This window comes from Podarcis pityusensis (assembly GCF_964106645.2).
Source record: "Podarcis pityusensis genome assembly, chromosome: 5".
NCBI lineage: Eukaryota > Metazoa > Chordata > Lepidosauria > Squamata > Lacertidae > Podarcis > Podarcis pityusensis.
The window spans coordinates 81,238,383-81,265,027 of record NC_138032.1 but is presented as its reverse complement, the minus strand read 5'-3'; the positions used below and the strand labels follow the sequence as shown (position 1 = coordinate 81,265,027).

The 26,645-nt window shown below is 43.7% G+C and overlaps 2 protein-coding genes across 6 annotated transcripts in view; one reads left to right on the top strand and one right to left on the bottom strand.

Moving 5' to 3' along the window:
- Nucleotides 1-11,150, top strand: part of LOC308477552 (uncharacterized protein) — a 192,329-nt gene extending 181,179 nt beyond the window's left edge. The window contains exon 3 of the mRNA XM_081006284.1: nt 9,764-11,150. Within this exon, the coding sequence (XP_080862410.1) occupies nt 9,764-10,324 (561 nt within the window). The 3' untranslated portion in view covers nt 10,325-11,150. The remainder of the gene's footprint in view (nt 1-9,763) is intronic.
- Nucleotides 1-26,645, bottom strand: part of LOC308477548 (uncharacterized protein) — a gene marked incomplete at its 3' end in the record, with an annotated part of 39,727 nt that overhangs the window by 3,353 nt on the left and 9,729 nt on the right. The window contains exons 1-3 of one of the 5 annotated variants that reach the window (XM_081006273.1): nt 22,034-22,407; nt 20,872-20,927; nt 4,937-5,195 (exon numbers count right to left, since the gene is read on the bottom strand). In XM_081006273.1, coding sequence (XP_080862399.1) covers nt 4,937-4,958 — 22 coding nt within the window. In that variant the 5' untranslated portion in view covers nt 4,959-5,195; nt 20,872-20,927; nt 22,034-22,407. Of the gene's footprint in view, nt 1-4,936; nt 5,865-6,318; nt 6,553-20,871; nt 20,928-22,033; nt 22,408-26,645 lie in introns of those variants that run through there. The other 4 variants (XM_081006275.1, XM_081006274.1, XM_081006276.1 and 1 more) reach the window with 4 other exon arrangements.

Here is a 26,645-nt window from a genome sequence, read left to right as displayed (position 1 = left end):
CGTATAAATTCCGTAAATAAAAACCATAAGAACATAGCAACCCGGAACATTGAATAGGTTTTATTTGTAGGAGGACGAAAAAAGGAAAACAAGCAAGCAAAGTTTAGGTATCAAATACATAGCTCAGTTTCAAACTATTACTAGTTCGTTTATACCTTATGTCCCTTTCTCCTCCAAGGTTGAAAGATCACAATGTTTCACCGCATAAATTGTAATTTGACAAATTTCAAAGCAGAATGTACCACAAAGTAACTTCGTAATATGAACAGTAGCCATGCCAATTTGAGATTAGCGCTGTGATGGTGGTTGTTTTAATGAACATTTAAACTTCATGTCTACTGAAACACAGAGACCAGGAGGTCAAGTTTCTGCTCGGAAATACGTGTTGAATTAACACTGGGAGGACGCCTAAGGGGGCAGTTTCAATAGACTGACCTTTGCTGTAACTCGAGGGGTGTTTTCTATTAGGGATTTTGGGCAGAAAACCGATAGCAACCTAACCCCCAATACTGTCCTCCTTTTCGACAGTGCTGTGGTGGTCACCATTTACTCTTCCTCCAATGAGTTCTGGGCTATCTAGGCTATCACTCTAGAAACCCTTTTTCTCACCTAAGGGAATCTAACAGACGCTGGTAAATGGTTTACTCCCAGGCATGTGCAGAGTGCTCACCCCTCATCATCTGGCAACCGCCCAGGGAATGCTAGTGCTCAGGGCTTTCCTTATGGAGGAGGGAGAAAAACACCAGCCGAATTCTCAGGGGCAGGTTCAGAAAAGGAGGCAAAGATGAAAAAGGGGGCATTTGCCTGAGCTGACGTCCCAGCCACCTTGGCCAGACTTACTCCTGCAGGGGGGTCATTTGGTCCCCTGAGACGAGTCCCAAAACTGTCCCCCCCCCCCCAGGGAAGAATGGAGATTGTTGGGGGATCAAGATCAAATGGCGAAGAAAGGCGGAAAGAGACCAGTGGCGCCTCCTCTTTGCCCCGAAGCTGCTGTAGGGGCAGATTTGGAGTGGGGTAGAAGTGGAAGCGGAGGAACACCCAGCTCCCAAGCAGAGGCGGATTTAGGGCAGCCCAGCCGGTCCCCCCCCCCCGCGCTGAGCCTGGAGGGGCCAGAGGGGAGCAGAAGGACGAAGGAATGACAGGAGCAGAAGGGAAGGCGAGAGGGGGCAGCCTTCCTCAGAGGCCAGACATGCTAATGCGCTTATCTCGCCTCACGGGTGGGTCCCCCCTGCGGGGTGGGGGGTCATTGTGTTAAGAGGGAGCGAAGAGGAGACCGAGGGGACGGCGGGGGAGGAGCGGGGAGGAGCAGGGAGAAGGAGGGCGGCCGGTGTGACGCCGCAGGGGAAGCCGTGGCCAAAGGGCGCCAAGGCAGGACAGGCGGGGGCGCATGCGCGGGGGCGGTTTGGGCGGGAAACGGCGCGCGGCGCCAACCTGGATTATACGCGGCGAGGCGAGGGGGAGTGGGGGAGGGGCGGCCGTTGGAACCAGAAAGAGGAGCGGGAAGGACACCCCCGCCCCCCCCCGTTGCCCCAGCAAGACGTTCGTTATAGCGCTGATTCTGCGGGAACGTAATAAGGGAAGACAATGTCGAGAGGGAAGCCCTTAAGGGTTATCTGGTAGCCGGTCTCCAGGCGCCACCACAGGGCGCGGCTATCTTCCCTCAGGCATATACAGTGGTACCTCTAGTTCACAGGCAACCCTCCCATAAAGCTTCTTTGAAGGCAGTAGAGCACAAACCTTGGGGGGGGGGATTAAGAGCAAGAAAATGAAATAAAGTGTTCACAATATCCCCCCACAAAGTTTTTAATAGATATAAATGCCCATGTTGCAGGCTAAGGCACATACAAGTTAAACTTATATGTCTTTAAAGCTTTGGAGAGCAACTTAACACACTTATGGTAGGAAAATCAATTAAACCTTATATCCCCATCTCAAACTTCTGGTTTTTTTAGAAATGGAAGACTCATTAATGGAAACCAAACTTATTAACACAGAAAAGTGTTACCAAATCTACTTATAGCAGGATCTACAAACATTATTTTGCATACAAAGAAAATACAGCAACGTCCGACCACATTTATTGCCACCTACTGTAGCCTCAGATACAGAGACTTAAAAAGAGAAGAAAAGGGACAGAATGCCATTGGTGCATTAAAATGTGTCTCAAGAATATTTCAGCCATTAGAAGACGGGACCTTTTATCTCTAGAACCACATGTACCGCGCAACTGACTTTTTTCTATGGAAAAATTAAGCCCATGTTTATATGCTTGCACAAAGGAAAGTGAATGTTTCAGTAAAAGGAAAGTTAAAGAAAGACTCCAGACAAGCTAGTAAAGGAACAAACTTTATTCAAAACATCGAAGTCATACATTAAAAGGCATTAAAAGAGGGAGCTTGGAAAATATGTACAGGATAGCAAGGAAGGAGTTGGGATGCTAATATGGAACCTGACTTAAAGAGAAAAACTGAGAGTCCGAACCACTTCCATCAACATTCTGCATTTGTCCAGGATTTGTAGCTGCAAAATTCCCCGTTGCAGACCAGGGAGCATAAGTGCTTGATGCCATGAAGAAGTTATCAGATGATGGTGGAGGCTGCCTCACCATCTCCTCACCGTAATATGGAACTGGGCAGTTGCTCGCCTGGGAAGTCTCAGAAAGCCCAGTTCCACAAAAAGCAGCTTGCTGGTAATAAGCAGGGTCAAATTCCAGGGAGCTCTGCTGTTGCGGGGCACACTCTCCTGGTTGCGTGTTGAGAGGTGGCTGCCACAACCCTGCTCCTCCATAGCTTTCAGCATAATGCAAGTTGTGTGGCTGGTAATATTGTTGCATGTGAATATTTTGGAGGTTTCCTGGACTGCTTCTTGGGCTGCTGTCCAGGCTGCTTCTTGGACGGGTTCTTTCACTCCGGCTATAAGGAGCTGCAGCATGGTTCCCGATCCTTATCCTGGAATCAATCCTCTTTGGTGTTCTGGCCCTTCTGTTTTGAAACCAGACCTGAACAGAAGAAAGGAGAGAACCAGTATAGAAGACATTGTTACCATGAATATGTATTTTTGATCCAACAGAGAGAATTACATTTAATAAATTATGCTTATTCCTCTGGGGTTTCTCTTTAGTTCTCTGCAGCATTTTTTTACTATCTTCAGCTCCACATTCATATATCCCATGTACATAATCTCCACTTACTGTTAAATATAAAGCTTCTAAGTTGGAATGACTAAATACTGCTATTTGGCTGTATTTTGTTCTACAGTATCAGAAAAAGCCACCTTTAAAAGCTGCACAAGTGTACAGTTCCACAAGACTCACTTTACCTGTGGGTGTAAGCTTCATCTGTAAGAAATTGTCAAGCATTTGTTAATGCCAAGTGGATGGCTGCATACAAGACTTAACATCTTTGTGTGCATTTCTGCTGGAAGGCAACACTTTATGCCTGACAATTGTTTTAAACATTCAATAAACTTAGTAACACTAATTTTAAATGGCTCACTCAGAAGACCTGCCCAGTTTGGGGTCTTCTGCCTCAGCCTCCCAAGTGTCCTGGGGGTAATGGACTAGGCAGGGAAGTGTATTTATATATTTTCTAAATACCAATTTCTCTGTAGGAGAGAACTAAATACTTGCTCAACTCTTGCCAGAAAAAGCAATGCAGCTTAACTCGTTTTAGGCTCCCCAGTGCAAGCTGCTTATGGCTGCAGTCCTCTGCACATTACCTTGGGAGTTAGTGTTAACTGGATCAGGCTGCAAAGGCAGCCTATAAAACCAGATTTAATGTACTTTTAGCACTAAGCCCATCCATTGCAGAAATTAGATTTCTAAGCTGGGTCTCTGAAGATTTTTTAAAAATGATTTAAACCCAGAACCCACGATACGCCCCCCCCCCCAAAAAAAGAACCAAGAAAGAGGAAGTTAGCTCTTGAACAAGGCGCCTTTCGCGATAAGCTGAGAGGCACACGGGTGAACCAACTACGCAAGGATTATGCGGAGCGTTTCAAATTGTTCCAGTATGTGCGGTTTAGAGAAGTCTTGGGAGCCCCCACCATCCCGATTCTTACGTGCACACGATCTTCTTCGACTCCGATGCACCTCGCCAGCGCCTCCCTGGTCTCGTATCCGGGGTACTGGTTCTCTTCAAACTCTTTCTTTAAAAGCTCGATTTGGGCAGGGGTGAAAACGGTCCTTTTTCTCCTATCTCCTCCGACTTTGGGGTAGCTTCCTCCTGGGAAAAGACAAAGAGGCAAATCTGAAGGAAGCGCTGGGCAAGCTTAAACTGAAGCTGCATCGCCTGCACTTGCCCGGGAGCAAGTCCCCCAGAATCGGGCGCTGCCTGAGGTTACACTGCGTAAAACGACCCCCGGCTTCAGTGGCAATTCATTCAACCGCCCCGCTGACCACCCACCCGGCAGAGCGCAGAAGGGCAAAGCCTTCGCTTTTTACAGGACATTGATTTCCACGCACTTTGTGGCCTTTAAATAAACCTCCGGTTGCTCGGAACAAGGCTTGAATGAAAAGCCAAAGCGTACGAATTTAACTCTTATTTCTATGCCTGCCATCCTTTGTCGCAACTGATCCCAACCACGTTTATTGGGAAATTTAATCCCGTTTATGTGAAAGGGATTTAACATTCAGAAAGTGTGCGTGTAAATGCTTCATGCAGGAAAATGCAGTAAATGCTCCATGCTTATAAGTAAAGATGTGCAAACCAATCTTGCGAAATGTTTCCAACCGAAGACATTTGAGCCCCTGTGTAATCCCTCCCCGGCTACCACAAATGGGTCTTTGAAAGTCTTCCCTATATCCTGACCCAGAAACAGAAACACCCTTCATTTATAAAAACCGTTGAATTTATAACCCTGAATTTATATCATTCATTTGAGCAATTTTTTAAAGACAAGTGAACTAAAAATCTTCTTAACAATCCTCTATTCTTACCTTGGCTGTTGGTAGTTTTCATCTTGCAAAAGCGCTGCCTCGCTCTCTTCCAACAAACTTGGTTTTCGCTTCCAAAATTGCCCTTGCTCCTCAAGGCCCGCTCCAGGTTTCGGGAGTTCGGCGCCTTTATAGCCCCTCCTGGCTGCCAATTGGCCGGCGCGTTTTCCTTGGAGAGAAGCGCTCCAATGGGGAGGCGGCTTTTGGGGAGGAGCGAGTTTCAAGTTCACTTTTCAAGCGCTGCTTGACCAATCTAGATTGGCTGGAGCGCACCCTTCCCTTAGCATCACCCCTTAGCAAAACTGGAAAATAGCTCCATAGGCTTTGAGATTAGTGCGCACAGCTGAAGAGAAGGGAATTGAGAGGATGGGTTGAGGAGCGAGAGAGCCAGACACAACTGTGGTTTATTTTTTAAAAATATTATTATGAAGCTTTCATTTTACAGATAGAGATGCTCCAAGACTTAGGCATGTTGAAAGGCTTTGCCCAAGAAGCCTAGATGCAGCAAGTACACTCTGAAACCCCCTGCCTTTTGAGACGAAGCAGGCGCCTTCACTGCACCCTTTTCGGCGCCTGCTATAAACTTTGTTTCCTTTCCTTTACCTGCAAAAAGTTGCTATGCCTTTTAATCGGTGGTTTTTGCTTAACTGTAATTGCATTACGTGTTTTTCACTTTGACTTTTATCGATCATGTTCATGCTTTCGTAAGCCGCTTAGAGGTTTTCGTTAAGGTTAGGCGGTGCAAAAACCTGAAGGGAAGAATGTGAGTAACACCATTGCAAATAAAGGGAAGGCAAACTCCTCTTGCCAAGAAGTCAGTAGATCTTTCAAGCCCAAGCGGTTGATGTTAGATGCTCAGAGTATTCAGCCCCGGACAGACGTCGCAACCAAATCCTGAATCTACACAGTCTCAATGCACTATCGCTTGTAACTGCAAGGGGGTTGCATTCTCTTTCTTTCTTCTTCTTCTTTTATTAAATATTTTCTTGTTTTACAGACATTATGTGAAATGTCTCTCGTATTTTTTACATGTAACATTTTTACAAATCCGTTTCATTTGTTGAGACATTAGGGGGAGAAAAAAAGGGATGGAGGGTGGGGATATGGGTGGGGGTGGGTGGCGATGTTTCTATTATGCTTGATTTATGAAGGGTTTGGTGTCAGCGTTGCTTGTGCTGTTCACTTCTGTTCCTAACGGGGTTGCATTCTGAGTGAAAGCAAGCTTTCTGTTTCCTAGGCTTGCTTCAAACGTTGCTGGTGCTTCCTTTCTTTTTCACTTCAACTATTTCTCTTTCTGTCTTTCTATACGCACAACTTTCACGTGGCCATATTCCTCTGCCTTTCAGGGACTTGCGGCATCCAAATAGCCTGCCGCTCCACCCTACACCCGATAGTTGCCTCCGATCCTCAAAGGAACTGAAAACTTTCTGAAACCTTCCAGCTCATACAATGCATGTTCCCAGTCCCTGGCAGTTTGTTAATCAAGAATGGTTCTCTGTTGGTACATTCTTTGTTATTTTTGCCTAAGAAAATTAACACAAGGGACCCTCCCTAAGTGTACCTATAAACCCTATTCATAGGTATGCTGACTCAGAATCGGCAAAGAAACTTTTTTTCAAGTAAGAACTACATTTTTTTGGTGAGCTATGGGAAATTCAATATATTTTTCAAAATGTTTTTTTTTAAAAAAGCATTTGCAGAGTGTTTTTTATGTGTAGATTCCACCCAGGGCAGCAGATAACGCTGCAGTCTTTCCTCATCCACACCGGATGACTCACCACCTAGTACCTCTCCTTTTACTAAGATTTAGCAGTCTCTCCTGCGTAATGATGCCCTCTGTTCTCCACCACTCAACTCTTTCCCTCATTCAGAGAGATGGATGTGGGGAAATAAATCCCGCACCTTCCACTCCCAGAGAGGCTTGCCTGGCATCACTTTGATGTTTTTGTATGTGTCAGGTGAAGACATTTAGATCTAGTTGTAGCTAGTTGTCCTTATTGCAGGTTTTATCCTCCAACCTTAGCTTTTTGATCTCAATTGGGTGTTGTTTTAATCTTGCCTTTTATCTATTGTATTACATTTATCTCTCTCTCCAGAGCTGTTCTAGCATCTAGATTCCAGTATTTTGCCTATGTTAAACAGAGAGCAGCTTGGAATCGGGGAGAGATCTCCTACGAAACCAATGACTCTTAAGATTCTGGGCGCCAAATCCCAGAGGGGCCCCAGACCTGAATTTAGTCCACATTCTTAAACATTTATATTCACACCAGAGACTTTGACACATGTGACAACCCAGAGCAGAAATTCTAATCTAAATCTGATTTTTTAAATGTGGTGATCTGTCAGGGAACAACCCCATTGAAGACGACAACAGTGGTTACCCAGAACTGATTACTAGTTGTGAAGGGGCCCCCAGAACAGCTCAAGTTCAGGACCCCCAAAATGTAGGTCTGTCACTGCTTGGGATTGATGTTGGGAGAACTGTAATAGTCATCTGTTGTTGGGTTTGAAAACAGCAAACGAGGGGAGGGGAGTAGAGATTCAGAACTATTTGAGGTGCTGGAGAAGAGGTGTAAATACCATGCTCTTTTACCCATCCAAGTTGCCCACTCAGAACTAATATTTGCCCAATAAGGGGGTTGCAAGTCGCAGGCACCATGCAGCAAGAGATTTGCTTCCCTCCCTTTAACTAGAACCTAGGATACAGCAATGAAGAGCTTAGTACAAAAGCCATACACTTAGAATACAAGAATTATGAGCCCAGGAACTTGTTTTGAGAATCAGAATTAATGGGAGCTCACAGGCTTTCCACACGTAAATCCGTTCCCGGTTAACTCAAGTATTCTTCATCTCAGCAGTATAATGTAGAGGGGGAGGGGAAATATTTTGCAGTTACTGTATTTATAAACACGGGGAGGTGAGGTCAGCAATCCTTTGTGATCTACCACAAAACACCCAGCGTTCTTCCCACTTTCTTCCCACCACTGCCATGCAAAGGAAACAGCAATTTAGAAAGCAATTCGGACTGGAGGAGGAAAGGGATTAATTGCTTCCCCCATCCCACCCTATGCATACAAGCATGTGATGCGTTATCACAGATCTCCAGTTCATATAATTCAGAAACGGGCAAGCAGAGTGATCAAGTGGACGGAAGAATGAGGAAATGTTGGAGCATTGAGGATTTGTTGGTTTAGAGAAAATTTGGATAAGAGGTGGCATGACAGAAATTTATAAAATTTTGCATTGCATGGAGAAAGTGGATAGAGAAAAAATTCTCTCCCACTAAACTACACTTTTAAAAGCTACAATCCTAAAAGCATTGAACTTTTCCCCCTTGCAGTTGGCCTTTGCTGTTTTATTACATTTTAAATGGATGCTTATTGTTTTGATATATTGATGTAAACCACTTTGTGAGGTTCATTTCAAAAGCAGTACATAACTAAATGGTAGGGATTGAGAGGGACGTATTTCTGACTAGATGGATCTGTCTTGATTCATAATAATTAAAAATCATGATCAACCATAAATAAAAGAGAGAGAAAAAACTTCCAAGCAGAGGCGGATTTAGGGCAGCCCAGCCGGTCCCCCCCCCCCTGCCCTGGGGCGCTGAGCCTGGAGGGGCCCCAGGGGAGCAGAAGGATGAAGGAATGAAAGGAGCAGAAGGGAAGGCGAGAGGGGCAGCCTTCCTCAGAGGCCAGACATGCTAATGCGCTTATCTCGCCTCACGGGTGGGTCCCCCCTGCGGGGTGGGGTGGGGTGGGGGGGCCATTGTGTGAAGAGGGAGCGAAGAGGAGGCCGAGGGGACGGGGGGGGGGAGAAGCGGGGAGACTAGGGAGAAGGAGGAGGAGGGCGGCGGGTGTGACGCCGCAGGGGAAGGCGTGGCCAAAGGGCGCCAAGGCAGGACAGGCGGGGGCGGTTTGGGCGGGAAACGGCGAGCGGCGCCCACCTGGATTCTATGAGGCGAAGCGAGAGGGAGTGGGGGAGGGGCGGCCGTTGGAACCAGAAAGAGGAGCGGGAAGGACACCCCCGCCCCCCCCCCCCGTTGCCCCGGCAAGACGTTCGTTAAAGCGCTGATGCTGCGGGAACGTAATAAGGGAAGACAGTGTCGAGAGGGAAGCCCTTCAGAGTTATCTCGTAGCCGCTACGCCAGCACAGGGCGCGGCGGCGGAGGAGCCTTCTTCCCTCAGGCATGTATATATTTGGCGGCGTATCTGCGTGTTGGCCTGAGGCAGGCAGGCTTCAAATCCCTGTACACACAAAAACACCACAATCCCTGCACACACACACAAAGTGTGTACTGCCGATCTAGGCTCCGAGTATAAATTCAGTAAATAAAAACCATGAGAACATAGCAACCCGGAACATTGAATTGGGTTTATTTGTAGGAGGACGAGGAAAGGAAAACCAGCAAACCAAGTTTAGGTATCAAAGACATAGCTGCGTTGCAACATATTACTACGTAGTTCGTTTATACATTATGCCCCTTTCTCCTCCAAGGTTCAAAGATCACAATGTTTCACCACGTAAATTGTAACTTGGCAACTTTCCAAGCACAATGTACCACAAAGTAACTTCCTAATATGAACAGCAGCAATGTCAGTGTGAGATTAGCCCTGTGCTGGTGGTTGTTTTAATGAACAGTTAAACTTCATGGCTACTGAAACACATGGAGCAGGAGGTCAAGTTTCTGCTCGGAAATACGTGTTGAATTAACAGCGCAAACAGAGGAATAAGCATAATTTATTAAATGTAATTTTCTCTGTTGGATCAAAAAGACATATTCATGGCATCAATGTCTTCTGTACTGGTTCTCTCCTTTCTTCTATTCAGGTCTGGTTTCAAAACAGAAGGGCCAGAACACCAAAGAGGATAGGTTCCAGGATAAGGATCGGGAACCATGCTGCAGCTCCTTATAGCCACAGTGAAGGAACCCGTCCAAGAAGCAGCCTGGACTGCAGCCCAAGAAGCAGTCCAGGAAACAGCCAAAATATTCACATGGAACAATATTACCAGCCACAGAACTTTCATTATGCTGAAAGCTATAGAGGAGCAGGGTTGTGGCAGCCACCTCTCAACACGCAACCAGGAGAGTGTGCCCCGCAACAGCAGAGCTCCCTGGAATTGAACCCTGCTTATTACCAGCAAGCTGCTTTTTGTGGAACTGGACTTTGTGAGACTTCCCAGGCAAGCAACTGCCCAGTTCCATATTATGGTGCAGAGATGGTGAGGCAGCCTCCACCATCAGCTGGGAACTTCTTCATGGCATCAAGCACTTATGCTCCCTGGTCTGCAACGGGGAATTATTCAGCTACAAATCCTGGACAAATGCAGAATGTTGATGGAAGTGCTTCGGACTCTCTGTTTTTCTCTTTAAGTCAGGTTCCAGATTAGCATCCCAACTCCTTCCTTGCTATCCTGTACATATTTTACAAGCTGCCTCTTTTAATGTATGACTTCGATGTTTTGAATAAAGTTTGTTCCTTTACTAGCTTGTCTGGAGTCTTCCTTTAACTTTCCATTTACTGCAACATTCACTTTCCTTTGTGCAAGCATATAAACACGGGCTTAATTTTTCCATAGAAAAAAGTCAGTTGTGCGGTACATGTGGTTCTAGAGATAAAAGGTCAGGTCTTCTAATGGCTGAATATTCCTGAGACACATTTTAATGCACCAATGGCTTTCTGTCCCTTTCCTTTTCTTTTTAAGTCTCTGTATCTGAGGCTAGAGTAGGTGGCAATAAATGTGGTGGGAAGTTGCTGTATTTTCTTTGTATGCAAAATAATATTTGTAGATCCTGCTATAAGTAGATTTGGTAACACTTTTCTGTGTTAATAAGTTTGGTTTCCATTCATGAGTCTTCCATTTTTTAAAAAAACAGAAGTTTGAGATGGGGATATAAGGTTTAATTGATTTTCCTACCATAAGTGTGTTAAGTTGCTCTCCAAAGCTTTAAAGACATATAAGTTTAACTTGTATGTGCCTTAGCCTGCAACATGGGCATTTATATCTATTAAAAACTTTGTGGGGGGATATTGTGAACACTTTATTTCATTTTCTTGCTCTTAATCCCCCCCCCCCAAGGTTTGTGCTCTACTGTCTTCAATGAAGCTTTATAGGAGGGTTGCCTGTGAACTATATTGTGCCCAATACAGTTTGCCTTCTGTGCCGTTCAGCCTTGATTTAACCAGGTTTAGTCATAATAAAATAAGTCAGTTAATTTTAGATTCTAAATTGCACCCTCTTAGGAAAACTAATTTAGAAGTAAGTCCCACTGAACTTACTAATACACAACCAACAACAGCTGCAACATGCTACCCGCCCGCCGCCCAGCAAAAACCCTGAAACAACTGAGCCTAAGAGTATAAATCTATCAAAGCCTAAGACATCTCCAAATGGTTTTTCAGGGCTTTTCACAAATAATGCTACATTATTGGCATATCATTATGTTCCCTGTTCATTTGATTATATATTCAGATCTAAATGGTTCTGCTAATGGGTCAAGTTCTGCTAACAGTGGAAAGTGTGAACAGCAGTGGAGATAGAGGACATCTCTGTTGAGTACCTCTACATAATCTGCATGAGTCTGAATTTACTCCATTCACTGAGATATAGGCTTTGGGCTTGGAATATATGACAAATCCATATCATAAAACCTCAACTGCCCAGTCCACTATATTTCTCAACACTGCACTATGGAATTTAATGGGGCTGGGCACTAGATTGGGCAGATCATACTGAATCTAGTGGATTTGTCCCACCATGCCCTGCCCCTTTAGTCCTACCCTGATATAGGATCAGATCTGGGTTGGGTGTGACCTAGGTTGGGATAGGGCTGATCTGGGTCCACATCTTTGTGTGTGTGTGTGTGTGTGTGTGTGTGTAAGCACAGCCCTGGAATTACTCAAGATGTGATTATGGCTGCCATCCTAGATGGCTTTCTCAAGAGATTAGGCAAATTCATGAATGCTAAGACTATCAGTGGCTACTAATCGTTATGGATATATGCTATCAGAGGCATATCAATTGCTGGGAAAGAACAGGGCAAAAGGGTACTCACCTGACCTGTGTCCTGCTTTTGGTATTGCATAGTGCTATGGTTGGCTACTGTGTGGAGCAGAATGCTTGGAAAACCTGGCATTCTCCTAAACAGACCTCATATACAGAAAGGTGGTCACATATGCACAAATTAGATGTGATACAAGAGATCTATGAATCAAATAGCTACAAGTAGTTCTTTAGTTGCCAACTGACCAGATCTTCTTTCAGAATCATTTGCAGTTAAAGAAATAAAAACAAGCATTTAATGCATGCAATTAAAAAACAAACCAACCATATCCTTGCCTTCCGAAGATGAACTTAGTCTATACTGACTCTGTATGTCCCGCATCCCTAAAAAAAAAAAGAAAGCAGCTGCTTTCTCTCTTGGAGATGAAGAGTACTCTATCCATTGTAAATAAGCTCAATTAAAAGCAAAAGTAGCCATGCTGGCCCATTAGAAAACAACAACAACAACAACTCCACAATCCACAGTAATGTAATTTGTTTCACAAAGCAGAGGGTGAGGGAGATCAGAGTTTCTTTCTTAATTAAGTACAAAAAGATGTTGTAATCATGACCTGCAAGATAAAGACCACAGGCTGAGATGCCATTCATTTGAGGCAGTAGAATCTAGCACAAAAGTTTGTGCCCATTTCACAATGGCTTTTTCAGATCACCATTTCAATCTGTAAGCAATCATTGTAAAATTGGTGCAGGGCGAATCTTTTCAATTTTGCAAAACCAACAGAAGAGTCTTGTAGCACCTGAAAGATTAAAAAAATTATCATGACACACACAATATAATTCACTTCACTGGATGCATAAAGTATTATCCTGAGTTGCAGGGACACAATTGGTGGGGAGCTTCTAAAAAAAGATCAGAGGGAAACTAAATGCTGAAATATACAGTTGAGGACAATGAGCTTTTAAACTGCAATGATGCTCCAAAAACAGTAGTTGATAACACAGACATCCTTGCACTGGTAAGTCAGTTTTTAGCACATCCAGTGTGGTTTTAAAAAACGTAAACCCAGCACCTATTGTATTGATTCCATCTGCAAATAATAGCACTGGTGCATTGTAATACAATGGTCTCATGGTTTGAGGCCACTTCATTCAATAATGAACACCTTAAGGTCAGTGAAAGAGCATCCTGAGAAGCTGAAATGTTCCCTCACTGGCTTTTCTATACAGCCATTTCAGATTTGTGCTCATTCATTCTTTTGCATAGACCAGCTAGAAGGTCATTCTTGGCAAATGATGGCATATATTACTTTGGAAGATGAGCAGGTGAATTAGCCCCTCAGGTTGTATTGACATTATTAGCTCCTGTAATAATTATATTAAACTAGATATGGGAATAGAGTTGGTATCTGGCTCTGCCACAGCGTCTGGTCCCTCTTGTCCACGTATCTGCTATATGGCCTGTTACTCATGAAATAAAGTACAGCCTGTCACCCAAGGCCTTTGATAGGAAAGTGTCACCAATGCATCTCAGATAGAAGAGAGGCTTTCAGTTCTGAGGTCACTCTTGTTTTATAACAGATTGAACTAAGTAGGTAATTGACCTGATGTGATCAACCCTCTCCTCTGAACAGGTTAACCAAAACTGGATGATTACCAAAGTCTCAAAGCTGTTTAGAGAGTATCAGAAAAGGATAAAATACAACTGAATAAAATAGGCATTCACAGCCACAACTGCAAGGAAAGCTTATTTTTATTTCATTTTAAAATTCAGACTACAATCCTAAACACGCTATGGAGTAAGTCCCATTTAATTCAGTGGATTTTATTTCTGTGGCACACGTATTTAGTCTATGAGAAGCTGACAGTACACAGTTTTTTTTAAAAAAACCATATAGTAAGAAATTCCCCTTACAGAATATGGGAGAAAATATAAAGAAATACTAGAACCTAAGACCCCCTGGTGGACCTCACCGACAGAAGCCATGGCAGTAAAAAAGAAAAATATGAAAGGAGACTGGCCAACGTATAGAATGATATTAGAAGCAAACAATAACAAATTGACGCTGAAGAAGTTTGAAGAAATTAGGTTGTACCTGACGGATTAGTTACAATATTTTCAATTAAATGAAAAATTAAGTATAGATTTAAAAAAAGGATTTGAAAATGAGACATCAGATTTGGGAAAAGAACTAATCTAATCCAACGGAAAATATATTTCAAAAATCTACATCTTGAGTGGGAGGTAAAAGAAAAGGTAAAAGAAAGGGGTGATAGTGCGTTGGGCCCAAGAACTTGGATATAATATTTGCATGAACCAGTGGGAGAAATTATGGAAGGTGGACATGAAGTTTACAGCATGCTATCATCTTAGAGAAAACATCATGACAATGATGTACAAATGGTACCTTACCCTGACCAAATTGTATAAAAATAGATCAGATGTGTGCTGGAGATGCAAAAAGGTAAAGGTTCGTATATGCATATGTGGTGGGAATGTAAGAGTATAAGACAGTTTTGGGACATCATATATACAGTAATGAATTTAAAAAGATACTAAAATTCCCATTTACAAAGAGACCAGAAGCCTTCCTTTGAGGAATAATGTCGACAGAATTTTTTAAAAATAGCAGACCACTCTTCATGTACGCAACAACAGCAGCCAGCATCCTGGTGGCGAAGAATTGGAAAAGTGAAAAGACCCCTCACAAAAACCGAATGGCAGGTTAAAATGATAGAATACTTACAGGGAGAGGAATGGATAGTATTTAAAGAATATTTGAAAAATTATTGTGATAACAAATACAATTGAACTTCTTTGATAAGATTTTGGAAAAGAGAACAACAATAAGGCACTGTGTGATAAATAACAAAATGAGAAATAGTACAATGAGAATAATCGGAATTCTATTTTAATTACTTTAATTTTTTATCTTTACCTTTTTCTTTATTTTCCTTTTTCCTCTTTCTTTGAAAAGTAGTTGTAGATTGTAAGGATGTAGTGTGTGGTGTAAATATTGTATTGTGTGCTGTTAGGTAAGTTAATGTTGATTGTTTAATAGTTAATAACAATCATAATCATAAGGATTACACTGCAAATTTTATTGATAGGGTTGTCTCCTGTTCATGATTTTTATGGGTTGCTCATATTTTGAGACCACAAGGAAATAATATTATAGAGTTCATTGTTTCGTTGGTTTATTATTCTTGTTGCGTCCCAACAGTCTTCAATGAGTGTGTTTTCAGTTTCCAAACTATGCATTTAATGGAGGAAATGGTTTCTGATGGTAGGGTCTTTTTAAACTACCCATTTGTTTGTAGAAAAACAATAGGATTCTAGCATTGTAGGGGCTTGGAAGAGATGACCCTCAGGGTCCCTGCCAACTTCACAATGTGATGGTTCTGCTTCTGCACTGTGGAGCAGTTTTCTAGGGTTTCAGGTGGGAGTCTGATCAAGCCCTACTACCTGGGAGACACCAGGAGCTGGACCTGGGACCTTCTGCATGAAAACAACACGTTCTGCCACTAAGTTACAGTGTTTCCCATCACTGCAGTAAGGTTTTCCCAATGGCCAGCAATCTGCAGTGGATCTGTTGGCTCTTGCATCAGCTCATTTCCAGCTTCCATCTCTTTGCTTATGCTTGTATCCATGCTTGGAACTCATGAATGGGCAGAAAACTTTTCTGTCCCACCAAGCCTATGCAGGCAATTTAAAGCACATCGCCCACAATGGTCTGCTGGTGTTTGTTTTTAATTATTTTGCAAATGTAAACTACTGTGATATATTATATCTCTCTAATATTGTTTGCTAATTTTTCTGGTACTGCTTCATGCCATTAGTTCCATGTCTTGCTGCCATGAAGACACAGTGATGGGAAACAGTTCACTGGTGACATTTCTGTTAATTGAACAATTGTAAATACAGCTGAGCCACAAGAGAAGTAAAAGGAAGCTATTCTGGGAAGTGCAGCACCTTCCCACATTTTGTGGGATAAATGTCTGTTTCTGTGGTCTGCCGATGTGAACAGGACCCTTGCAATGTTGCAAGCAGCTTCTTGTTCTCTTGATCTCTGTCCATCCAGGCTGCTAAAGCTGACAATGTATCCAGGGGCCTGCGCCCTTTGGTCAAGCAGTAGTACATACATCCCTGAAGAAACCTCTGTGACGAAATGTTGGTTTTGCTGGGCAGGTTAGATCAACAAGTGCTTCTTTCTTTTTTTTCCTGCCTGCAAATTGTTAATGAATGGCAGCCTCTGATTGGCCAGGGTTCCAGGAGGGAGAGTTTAAAAGGAGAGGTTTTGGAGAGACACTTAGTTTGAGAGGGTTGGTTGAAGTGGGTTGGAATTGTGGTTGGAGAGGGTGGGAGATAGGTAGGGAGACAGGTTAGGAGACAGGCTGAGGTATAAGGAGTGAATGGGAGAAAGAGTTGGCTCTGGAAAAAACAACTTCCATTCTGAGCGTATTGTGAAGGACAGAGTGTGGTGTCCTGTAGGAGGAATAGACCGGAATTTTACTGGGAGGCAGAGGTTGAGCCAGGAGAAGTAGGAGCTGGAAAGGAACAGCCTACTTGGGACTCAAACCTAGTCTGGAGGGGAGAGATTCTTTTAAGGAAAAGAAGAAACTCCCAGACCCAGTGAAGGGAGAGGGTGTGGAGAGCCCTGTGGTCAATTACTTAAAGTACCGGTACCTCAGGAGCAGGCTTGTTAAAGGGGGTGGATAACTGAAAGAATGTATCAAGGAACCAAGCCAATAATGCAAAAACAAACTGAGGACAAATTTAAAGTGAAATTGCACTGTATTTCTGAACTAACCTAAGTTGAATCAATTTGTGTTATATACTATCTTGCCTTAAATAAATCTTTATTGTTTATTTAAAGAAAACCTGTCTGAGACTCCAACTTACTAGTTACCCGTTCACAAAGGTCCTTCGCAGCATACTCTGGGGCTAGAATTTTTAAGGGAAAAGGGATAGAAACCTTCATGTAAAGGGTTGTTCAGTGAGGTGGGGGGAATTTATCTAAGTGAGAGCAGGCCCAAAGGCATGAAAGGAAAAAGTGTCGTTGTGCCCGTTGCAACCTCCTCTTGCACCTTTTTTTGTGCTTTACGACAACCACCATCTGCTTGCAAATATCCCCTTCTTGGGCAACATGGTGAAGAGAGAGGTGGAGGAGCTGTTACAGGAGTTTCTGGAGGATACAGCCCATCTGATCCCTTATATCACAGTTTGATGACTGAGGTTTTCAGGGAAGACGTTAGTGGTGTTGGTCCCCAATAGTTCAGATGAACAGCTTGTATTTTACAGATTCTATGCATTCAATATTATGGACCCAGTCCTGACTGAGTTTAGACAGCTCTCCTGCCTTCTAAACTTCAGACACTTGACAAAACCTTTTCTATTTTGCATTTTGTATTTTAAGATGGTTTCCTGATTCTCTGATTGGTTAGCAACTTGCTGGCCTTGTTAAAATTCTGTGGCTGGCAAGACAAAAGGCACTCATTTTCAATGCAACCATCATACTTTCTAAAGTACATAGTCAAATTCTTGCAGCAGTGAAGGTCTTCACGATCAATGCAGAAATGGGATTGTTGATCATACATATTTCAAAAGGAGATTCTTTTAAAATGCATTGCAAGAATCAGAATGTGATAGATTTACGGGCAAGGGATATTGGACATAATATACAATTGGCATCATGGGAAAAATTATGGAGGGAAGATTTAAAATTTACAACATGCTGTATGTTGAAAGAGAATTATATGAAAGTGATGTATCGCTGGTACTGAACTCCTACCAAGTTAGCAAAAATGTATAGAACGGCTACAGATATATGTTGGAAGTGTAAAGAGAAAGAAGGCACACGTGATGGACGTGCAAGAAGACAAAAGGATATTGGGAAATGATTTATAATGAGTTGAAAAAGATGTTTAAACTTACTTTTGTGAAAAATCCTGACGCTTTCTTACTAAGAATTTTAGATCCAGAAATACCTATCAGAATAGACAATTTATGTATGCTACAACAACTGCTATTTGCCCAAAGATGGAAAGAGGACAAAGTACCTACAAAAGAAGAATGGTTGATAAAGATGATGGACTATGCCGAAATGGCAAAAATGAATGGGAAAATCAGAGATCAAGGGGACAATAAATTTAATAAAGAATGGGGGAACTTTATAAGTTACTTAAAAGAACACTGCAAAAAAAAATTAAAAAGATTGGCAGGATTCCAAACAGTTCTTGCAATGTAGTGGGAACTATGGTAAAAACTGAGTTTTAAGGAAATATGGAGAATATTATATGCTGCAGTTGGAAAAGAAGATCTTGGGAAACCATGGAAAGGTGGAGGGAAGTCTCGGGATTCCGAGAATCCTGTGTGTAGAATGACTATGATTTATGTGAGATGATAATTGGTAAAAGCAAAAATGAATAAAAAAGAATGTAATAGATTTACAGTACATTCTGATTCTTACCATGCTTCTTTTAAAAACAAAACAAAACAAAACTCCTTACTTCTTTACTGAGTAGAGATAAACAACTAATGGCCTGGGAACTCAATCCATGTATTGGGAGTCATTCAAATCTATCATCCTGATGCAAATTCTAAAGCCCACACCTCCATACATTTACTCCATGCACTATGTGAAATCCACTTCCTACACTAAAAATTGTTTGTCTGTGTTACACAGAAAGTGACTTGGAACCAAGCCAGACCTAATTTTGTAAGTTTATCTGTAATAAATTCATTTCATGTTTATTTTAGAAATGGCAAACACAACATGGGGGGGGGCAGGTGGTAGTTATGGATTCAGATCTGTTTGCGGTGCTAAGGAATGGGTTTAAAACACCATGCCATTTCACCCAAGTTGCCCCCTCAGAGCTAGTATTTGCCCAGCAGGAAGGGTGGAGGTTGCAGGCACCATGCAGCAAATTAGTTTCCCCCCGCCCCATTTTATTTTATTTTTTACTGTATAGAACCTACAATTCTGAATTTAGGGGAGGGGGATTACTTTGTTGCTGTTATTGATAAACATGGGGAAGTCAGAAATCCTCTCTGATCTACTTAAAATCACCTAGAGCTCATCTAACTTCTGGCCATCCCTGCCATGTGAAGAAAATAGAAGCTTGGGAAGCCATTCAGATTGGGGGGGAGGGGACAAAGCAGAAAGGGTTAAAAATCCCCTTTCAAGCTCTTTCTGACTCCACCCACCCCACCCCTCAGCTGCAAACATGTGATGCCTTATCACTGATCTCCAGACATTGAGTCTAGATTGATATCAGCTGTCTAGCAAGCCTTTGTTCACATTGGTGGGAGGAGTCAAACTGCCACAACTGTGTTGCTAAGGGATAATAATAAAGATTGCTTAAGCACTGATTACTCAGCACTGTCAAGAACTGATCACAAATGCCTTGTGTGTTAAAATGTCTGGTTTGTTTTGCACAAAATTGTCAAATGTCATGAATTAAAATAAAGCAAAGGCATTCTAAGGAAAAAAACAAAAAACTGCCAAGAATCAAAAGGCTTTGTTAGTATTGTGAAGAACACAAAATGTTGACCCTGAGAAAACTGGAGCACTCTAGTCTCTCAGCACTCTAGAAATGGCAGTGGCAATGGTAATAGAATGTACAGTGGAATGGATATCTATACACATTACGTGAACTCAGAAATCAGGCCCAGTCTTCACAATGTGCTGCATGTTAGAATGTGGTTCCTCTAGGGAAAACACCATGAAGATGCTATATAAAGTAAAGTGTAAAGGGACCCCTGACCATTAGGTCCAGTTGTGACCGACTCTGGGGTTGCAGTGCTCATCTCGCTTTATTGGCTGAGGGAGCTGGCATACAGCTTCTGGGTCATGTGGCCAGCATGACTAAGCCACTTCTGGCGTACCAGAGTAGCACACGGAAACGCTGTTTACCTTCCCACCAGAGCGGTACCTATTTATCTACTTGCACTTTGACGTGCTTTCGAACTGCTAGGTTGGCAGGAGCAAGGACCGAGCAACGGGAGCTCACCCCATCACAGGGATTCGAACCGCGACCTTCTGATTGGCAAGTCCTAGGCTCTGTGGTTTAACCCACAGTGCCACCCGCATCCCAAGATGCTATATAGATGGCATCATACCCCCTTGAAACTAGCGAAAATGTATAAAAGATGATCACAGATTTGTTGGAGATGTAAAACAGATGTGGGGTTATTTTAGCATATGTGGTCATTGGGGAATTCTGGGATAACATCTATAATGAATTTAAGAAACTATTCAAACTCACCTTTAAAAAAAACCCAGAGATCTTTCTTTTAGGCATCTTACCATTAGAAATTAAAACCTTCACAAACTAGTTTATAAATTCTTACTGAAGCTACTGATCAGATCTTAGAACATGTCATTGGCCTGGTTGTACGTAACACTAACCCCTTATTAACATTAACCATAGTTAATAAACCATGGTTACAACTGAGGCATCAGGCAGATAATCAGTTAAATCTTGATTCAATGCATTGCAGAATCATTAAAAGCACAGTGAGAGCAGTTTGAATTTTTTGCAGCACTTCATTGACAACATTGCAACATTTGGGCGATGGCACTTTAACCATAGCTAAGGAGGGTATCCAGGTTCACATGTAACACTAAGCTATGGTTAACATTAGCTAAGATTTTTAAACTAGCTAGAACATTTAACCATAGTAAATAAACCATAGTTATGGGCTGGGTTGACACATAATGCAGCTAAACCATGGTTTAATAAACCATAGTTTAGTAAGCCATGGTTTAGCATTCTATACAAACTGATATGCTAGGCAGGTTGCTGGAAGTCACAAGGGCTTACTGCCATCAGCAAAGCAAAACATTTCCAAGCAAACTCTGCCAATGAGTAGAGGTAGTCCACATGCTTCAGAACTCCTCTTCTTTTCAGGCTGCATGTTAAAACATACTCACACAATGGCAGTGATCAATCTCAGGATCAATCATGGTTCATCGTGCCAGGAATAAGGCTGTAATACAAAGAAATCCTGTAATCTTAATTTTCAGATGAGGAATTCTCTGACAGTTAACTGAATAGATAATTTGTGCTCAGGCCAAGGAAGTTGGACCATCAACTCCAAATCAGCCTGAGATGACTCTGTCTCTCTAAATAATTATCTTCTTTATGGACACAATCAAGCCCAACCTTATCATTAACTTGTATACATTCCAAGGTGCTAGGGTTGAGAGACAGAACTTGTCTAGGGCCATCTCTTGAGTTCATAGCTAGATAAGGCAACATGAATGAAACAAAAGGCAACATGAATGAAAGGAATGTTTCCATGCTATGTTAACAGGACATGAATGTATCCAGGCCCCATAAAAGTGTGTGTGTGTGTGTGCTTACTTATACATATATATTCACTCACACTAAAGTAACTATTGTCTTACTGAATAGGAAACCCTCTTTTAACTGAGAAATTTGGAAAGTATGAAACTGAAGTAGACACAAGCTATTTGTTATTGTTGGTTGTTTTTTTTTAAAAAAAACAACTATGAAGAGAGGCCATTTTCAGAAATGATTCTCAAAATAGTTATTTTTATTCAAATCTTTATTGGCATTGACCTACAAAAACTGGCAAGCACTGGAAAATAAAAATAACAAAAAAGTACTATATTCGGCACCTGCTAAAGGTGTTTTTGCTTAGGCTAGCCTATCTAGACATGTAGAAATGGAATGTGTTTTATTTAATATCTTTTTAGTTTACTGCTGATTTAAATTATATTCCATACTTGTTTTTAACTGTCAGTTTTTGGTAATTTTCATGTTTTGTTTACAGAGATTCTATTACAATCAAGTGGTCTTTAAATGTTTCTTTTTAATGTATCTTTACTAAAGATTTTCTTGGTTTACAAAAGTATGTGCAATGTCTCTCTCTCTCTCTCGTTTGTCTTTAAATGTTTTTAGTTAATTAATTATTTTTAAAACCCTCCTAAAACTAGACAAATAGAACAAATCAGCAGCTCTTCCTGCATCCCTAAATCAGACAGGAATAATCCAATGTAGATCAATTGGTGGGGAAAATTCTGTGCAGTGTTTGATCTGGCAAGTAGTTTGAGGAGAAAGGATACACACCTGGTGCTTCAGAGATCTGCCTGCCCTCACTGTAGTCTTCTTCTTATCCTGAATGCAATTGTAGGACAGCCAAGCAGAGCAGTTTCCCAAGTAATCATTCTCTTAGGATTGCTTCACACACTATTTAGATAGACATCTGAATGTTCAGCAAATCCATGTAAATTTCAATTCAGATAGAGCTATTCATGACATCATAGCTGTTAACATGGTGATCAAAGTTCTCTGTCAATAGTGTAATCACACTGATGAAGCAATACAGAAGAGTTTAAGTATTAACTGGTCAGGGTGGCAGAATCATTTTGTGTGGATGATTAGAAACTGGTCTAGAGAGCAACAATTTGGAACAAAAATGAGGTTCACATTTAACAAATAAATAATAAGATCCAACCTCCCACTAGCCTACATTTTTAAAAGCTACAATCCTAAAATCATTGAACTTTTCCCCCTTGCAGTTTGCCTTTGCTGTTTTATTACATTTTAATGGATGCTTATTGTTTTGATATATTGATGTAAACCACTTTGTGAGGTTCATTTCAAAAGCAGTACATAAGTAAATGAAATGGGAGGGATTGAGAGGGACGTATTTTTGACTAAAGGGATCTGTCTTGATTTATAATAATTAAAAATCAGGATCAACCAAAAATAAAAGAGAACCAAAAACTTCCAAGCAGAGGCGGATTTAGGGCAGCCCAGCCGGTCCCCCCCCCCGCGCTGAGCCTGGAGGGGCCACAGGGGAGCAGAAGGATGAAGGAATGAAAGGAGCAGCATGGAAGGCGAGAGGGGGCAGCCTTCCTCAGAGGCCAGACATGCTAATGCGCTTATCTCGCCTCACGGGTGGGTCCCCCCTGTGGGGTGGGGTCATTGTGTGAAGAGGGAGTGAAGAGGAGACCGAGGGGACAGGGGAAGTGAGAAGTGGGGAGCCCAGGGAGAAGGAGGAGGAGGGCGGCCGGTGTGACGCCGCAGGGGAAGGCGTGGCCAAAGGACGCCAAGGCAGGACAGACATGGGCACATGCGCGGGGGCGATTTGGGCGGGAAACGGCGCGCGGCGCCAACCTGGATTCTATGAGGCGAAGCGAGAGGGAGTGGGGGATGGGCGGCCGTTGGGACCAGAAAGAGGAGCGGGAAGGACACCCCCCCCCCTGTTGCCCCAGCAAGACGTTCGTTATAGCGCAGGTGCTGCGGGAACGTAATAAGGGAATAATAATAATAATAATAATAATAATAATAATAATAATAATTTATTATTTGTACCCCGCCCATCTGGCTGGGTTTCCCCAGCCACTCTGGGCGGCTTCCATAGAAACCAAAAACACTAAAATATCATACATTAAAAACTTCCCTGAACAGGGCTGCCTTAAGATGTCTTCTGAATGTCAGGTAGTTGTTTATCGTTTTGACATCTGATGGGAGGGCGTTCCACAGGGCGGGCGCCACTACCGAAAAGGCCCTCTGCCTGGTTCCCTGTAGCTTTGCTTCTCGCAATGAGGGAACCACCAGAACGCCATCGGCGCTGGACCTCAGCGTCCAGGCAGAACGATGGGGGTGGAGACGCTCCTTCAGGTATACTGGGCCGAGGCCGTTTAGGGCTTTAAAGGTCAACACCAGCACTTTGAATTGTGCTCGGAAACGTACTGGGAGCCAATGTAGGTCTTTCAAGACCGGTGTTATGTGGTCTCGGCGGCCACTCCCAGTCACCAGTCTAGCTGCCGCATTCTGGATTAGCTGTAGTTTCCGAGTCACCTTCAAAGGTAGCCCCACGTAGAGTGCATTGCAGTAGTCCAAGCGGGAGATAACTAGAGCATGCACCACTCTGGCGAGACAGTCCACGGGCAGGTAGGGTCTCAGCCTGCATACCAGGTGGAGTTGGTAGACAGCTGCCCTGGATACAGAATTGACCTGCGCCTCCATGGACAGCTGTGAGTCCAAAATGACTCCCAGGCTACGCACCTGGTCCTTCAGGGGCACAGTTACCCTATTCAGGACCAGGGAGTCCTCCACACCAGCCCGCCCCCTGTCCCCCAAAAACAGTACTTCTGTCTTGTCAGGATTCAACTTCAATCCATTAGCCGCCATCCATCCTCCAACCGCCTCCAGGCACTCACACAGGACCTTCACCGCCTTCACTGGTTTTGATTTGAAAGAGAGGTAGAGCTGGGTATCATCTGCATATTGATGGACACCCAGTCCAAACCCCCTGATGATCTCTCCCAGCGGCTTCATATAGATGTTAAAAAGCATGGGGGAGAGGACGGAACCCTGAGGCACCCCACAAGTGAGGGCCCAAGGGTCTGAACACTCATCCCCCACCACCACTTTCTGAACACGGCCCAGGAGGAAGGAGCGAAACCACTGTATAACAGTGCCCCCAGCTCCCAACCCCTCTAGACGGTCCAGAAGGATGTTATGGTCGATTGTATCAAAGGCCGCTGAGAGATCCAGCAGAACTAGGAAACAGCTCTCACCTTTGTCCCTAGCCCGCCGGAGATCATCAACCAGTGCGACCAAGGCAGTTTCAGTCCCATGATGAGGCCTGAACCCTGATTGGAAGGGATCCAAATGGTCCGCATCCTCCAGGCGTGCCTGGAGTTGTTCACCAACCACACGCTCAATCACCTTGCCCAAGAATGGAAGATTTGAGACTGGGCGATAATTGGCCATACTGGCCGGGTCTAAAGATGGTTTTTTAAGAAGCGGTTTAATGACCGCCTCTTTCAGCGGATCTGGGAATGTTCCCTCACAGAGGGAAGCATTCACCACCCCGCAGAGCCCATCGCCCAGCCCTTCCCAGCTTGCTTTTATTAGCCAGGATGGGCAAGGATCAAGGAGACAGGTAGTTGGTTTCAGGCGTCCAAGCAGCCTGTCCACATCCTCGGGGGTAACGGATTGAAACTGATTCCATGCAACTTGACCAGACAGAGCTCTAGCATTCTCCCGCCGCAGCCCTGCTTCCATGGTGGTGTCTAGCTCCTTCCGAATACGAGTGATTTTATCCGCAAAAAACTTTGCAAAATCGTTGCAGGAGATCTTGGGGTCTTTACAAGGCCCCGATGGTAAAGGTGGTTCTGTTAAATTGCGGACCACCTGAAAGAGTCTCCTGCTACTATTTTCTGCAGATGCAATAGAGGCGGTGAAGTCTTCTTCGCCGTCGCTATCGCCACTTGGTAGGCTCGACGTTGAGCTCTAACCTGTGTCCGGTCAGATTCGGAGTGAGTTTTCTGCCACCGACGCTCTAGCCGTCTCAGCGATTGTTTCATCGCCCTCAGCTCCGAAGAAAACCATGGGGCTGTCCGGGCTCCATGCAATCGGAGAGGGCGCTTCGGAGCCAGACAGTCGATAGCCCTGGTTAACTCCGCATTCCAGCGGGCCACCAGGGAATCAGCTGAAAGGCCATCAACATGGGATAAAGCATCCCCTACCACTCTCTGGAAACCATTTGGATCCATTAAGTGGTGGGGGCGGACCATCCGAATTGGTCCCACCTCCCTGCAGAGGGGAAGGGTCGCGGAGAAGTCCAGTTGCACCAGGAAGTGATCTGACCATGGCACTTCTTTGGTTTCGCTTTTACTTAGTGTCAGATCACCCACGTCACTAGAGGTGAATACCAGGTCTAAGGCATGTCCATGACTATGAGTTGGGCCCAACTTATTCAGGGACAGCCCCATGGAGGCCATGCTTTCCACGAAGTCCCGAGCGGCCCCTTGTAAGGTCGTGTCGGCGTGGATGTTAAAATCCCCTAGGACAACCAAACTAGGTGTCTCCAGGAGAACATCCGCCACTACCTGAAGCAGCTCGGACAGGGAATCCTTGGTGCAGCGGGGAGGTCGGTACACCAAAAGGAATCCTGTACTGCTCCTATTGCCCAACTTCCGGAACATGCACTCAGAAAACTGGGTCTTCCCAGTAGGACGCCTGATGCAAACTAATGACTTCCTAAAAATCACTGCAACCCCCCCTCCCCGCCCACATGACCGGGGTTGCTGTGCGTAAGAGAAACCTGGTGGGCAAGCAGCAGCAAGGACAGGCCCATCTGCTTCCTCCAACCAGGTCTCTGTCACACATGCCAGGTCAAATACTCCATCCACAATCAAGTCGTGGATGGCAGTGGTTTTATTCATCATTGACCTGGCATTACACAGCAACACCTTCAGGTCATGTGGGTTTCCCCTGTTGATTCCAGTATCCATCCGGTCAAGGCCAGACCCGGAGGCAGAGATAGTCTTCAAACAATGACTAAACCTGCCTCCTCGGTAATGACATGGTCTGGTCTTAGCGTAACTCCTCCTCCTGCCCATGATCACCGAGATCGGATGTCCCAGTGCTTCCCCCCCTGTGGAACTTGTCCCAGCCATCTTGTTGGCTGGGGCCCCACTCCCAGGCAGCCCTGATCCCGCCCCTTAAAAACAAAACACAAACTATACAGAACCAATAAAACAACAGAAAACAAAAACAGAACAATTATACTAAAATTAATCCCCAACCAAATATGCATCCCACCCACCCACCCCCAACAAAGGAAAAAAGGAAAAAAAGAAATACAAATTTAAATTGCCACTGACTGCTTGAGGACATTTTAAAACACATTAACCACTTGGAACAGGGAAGCAATTGCAGA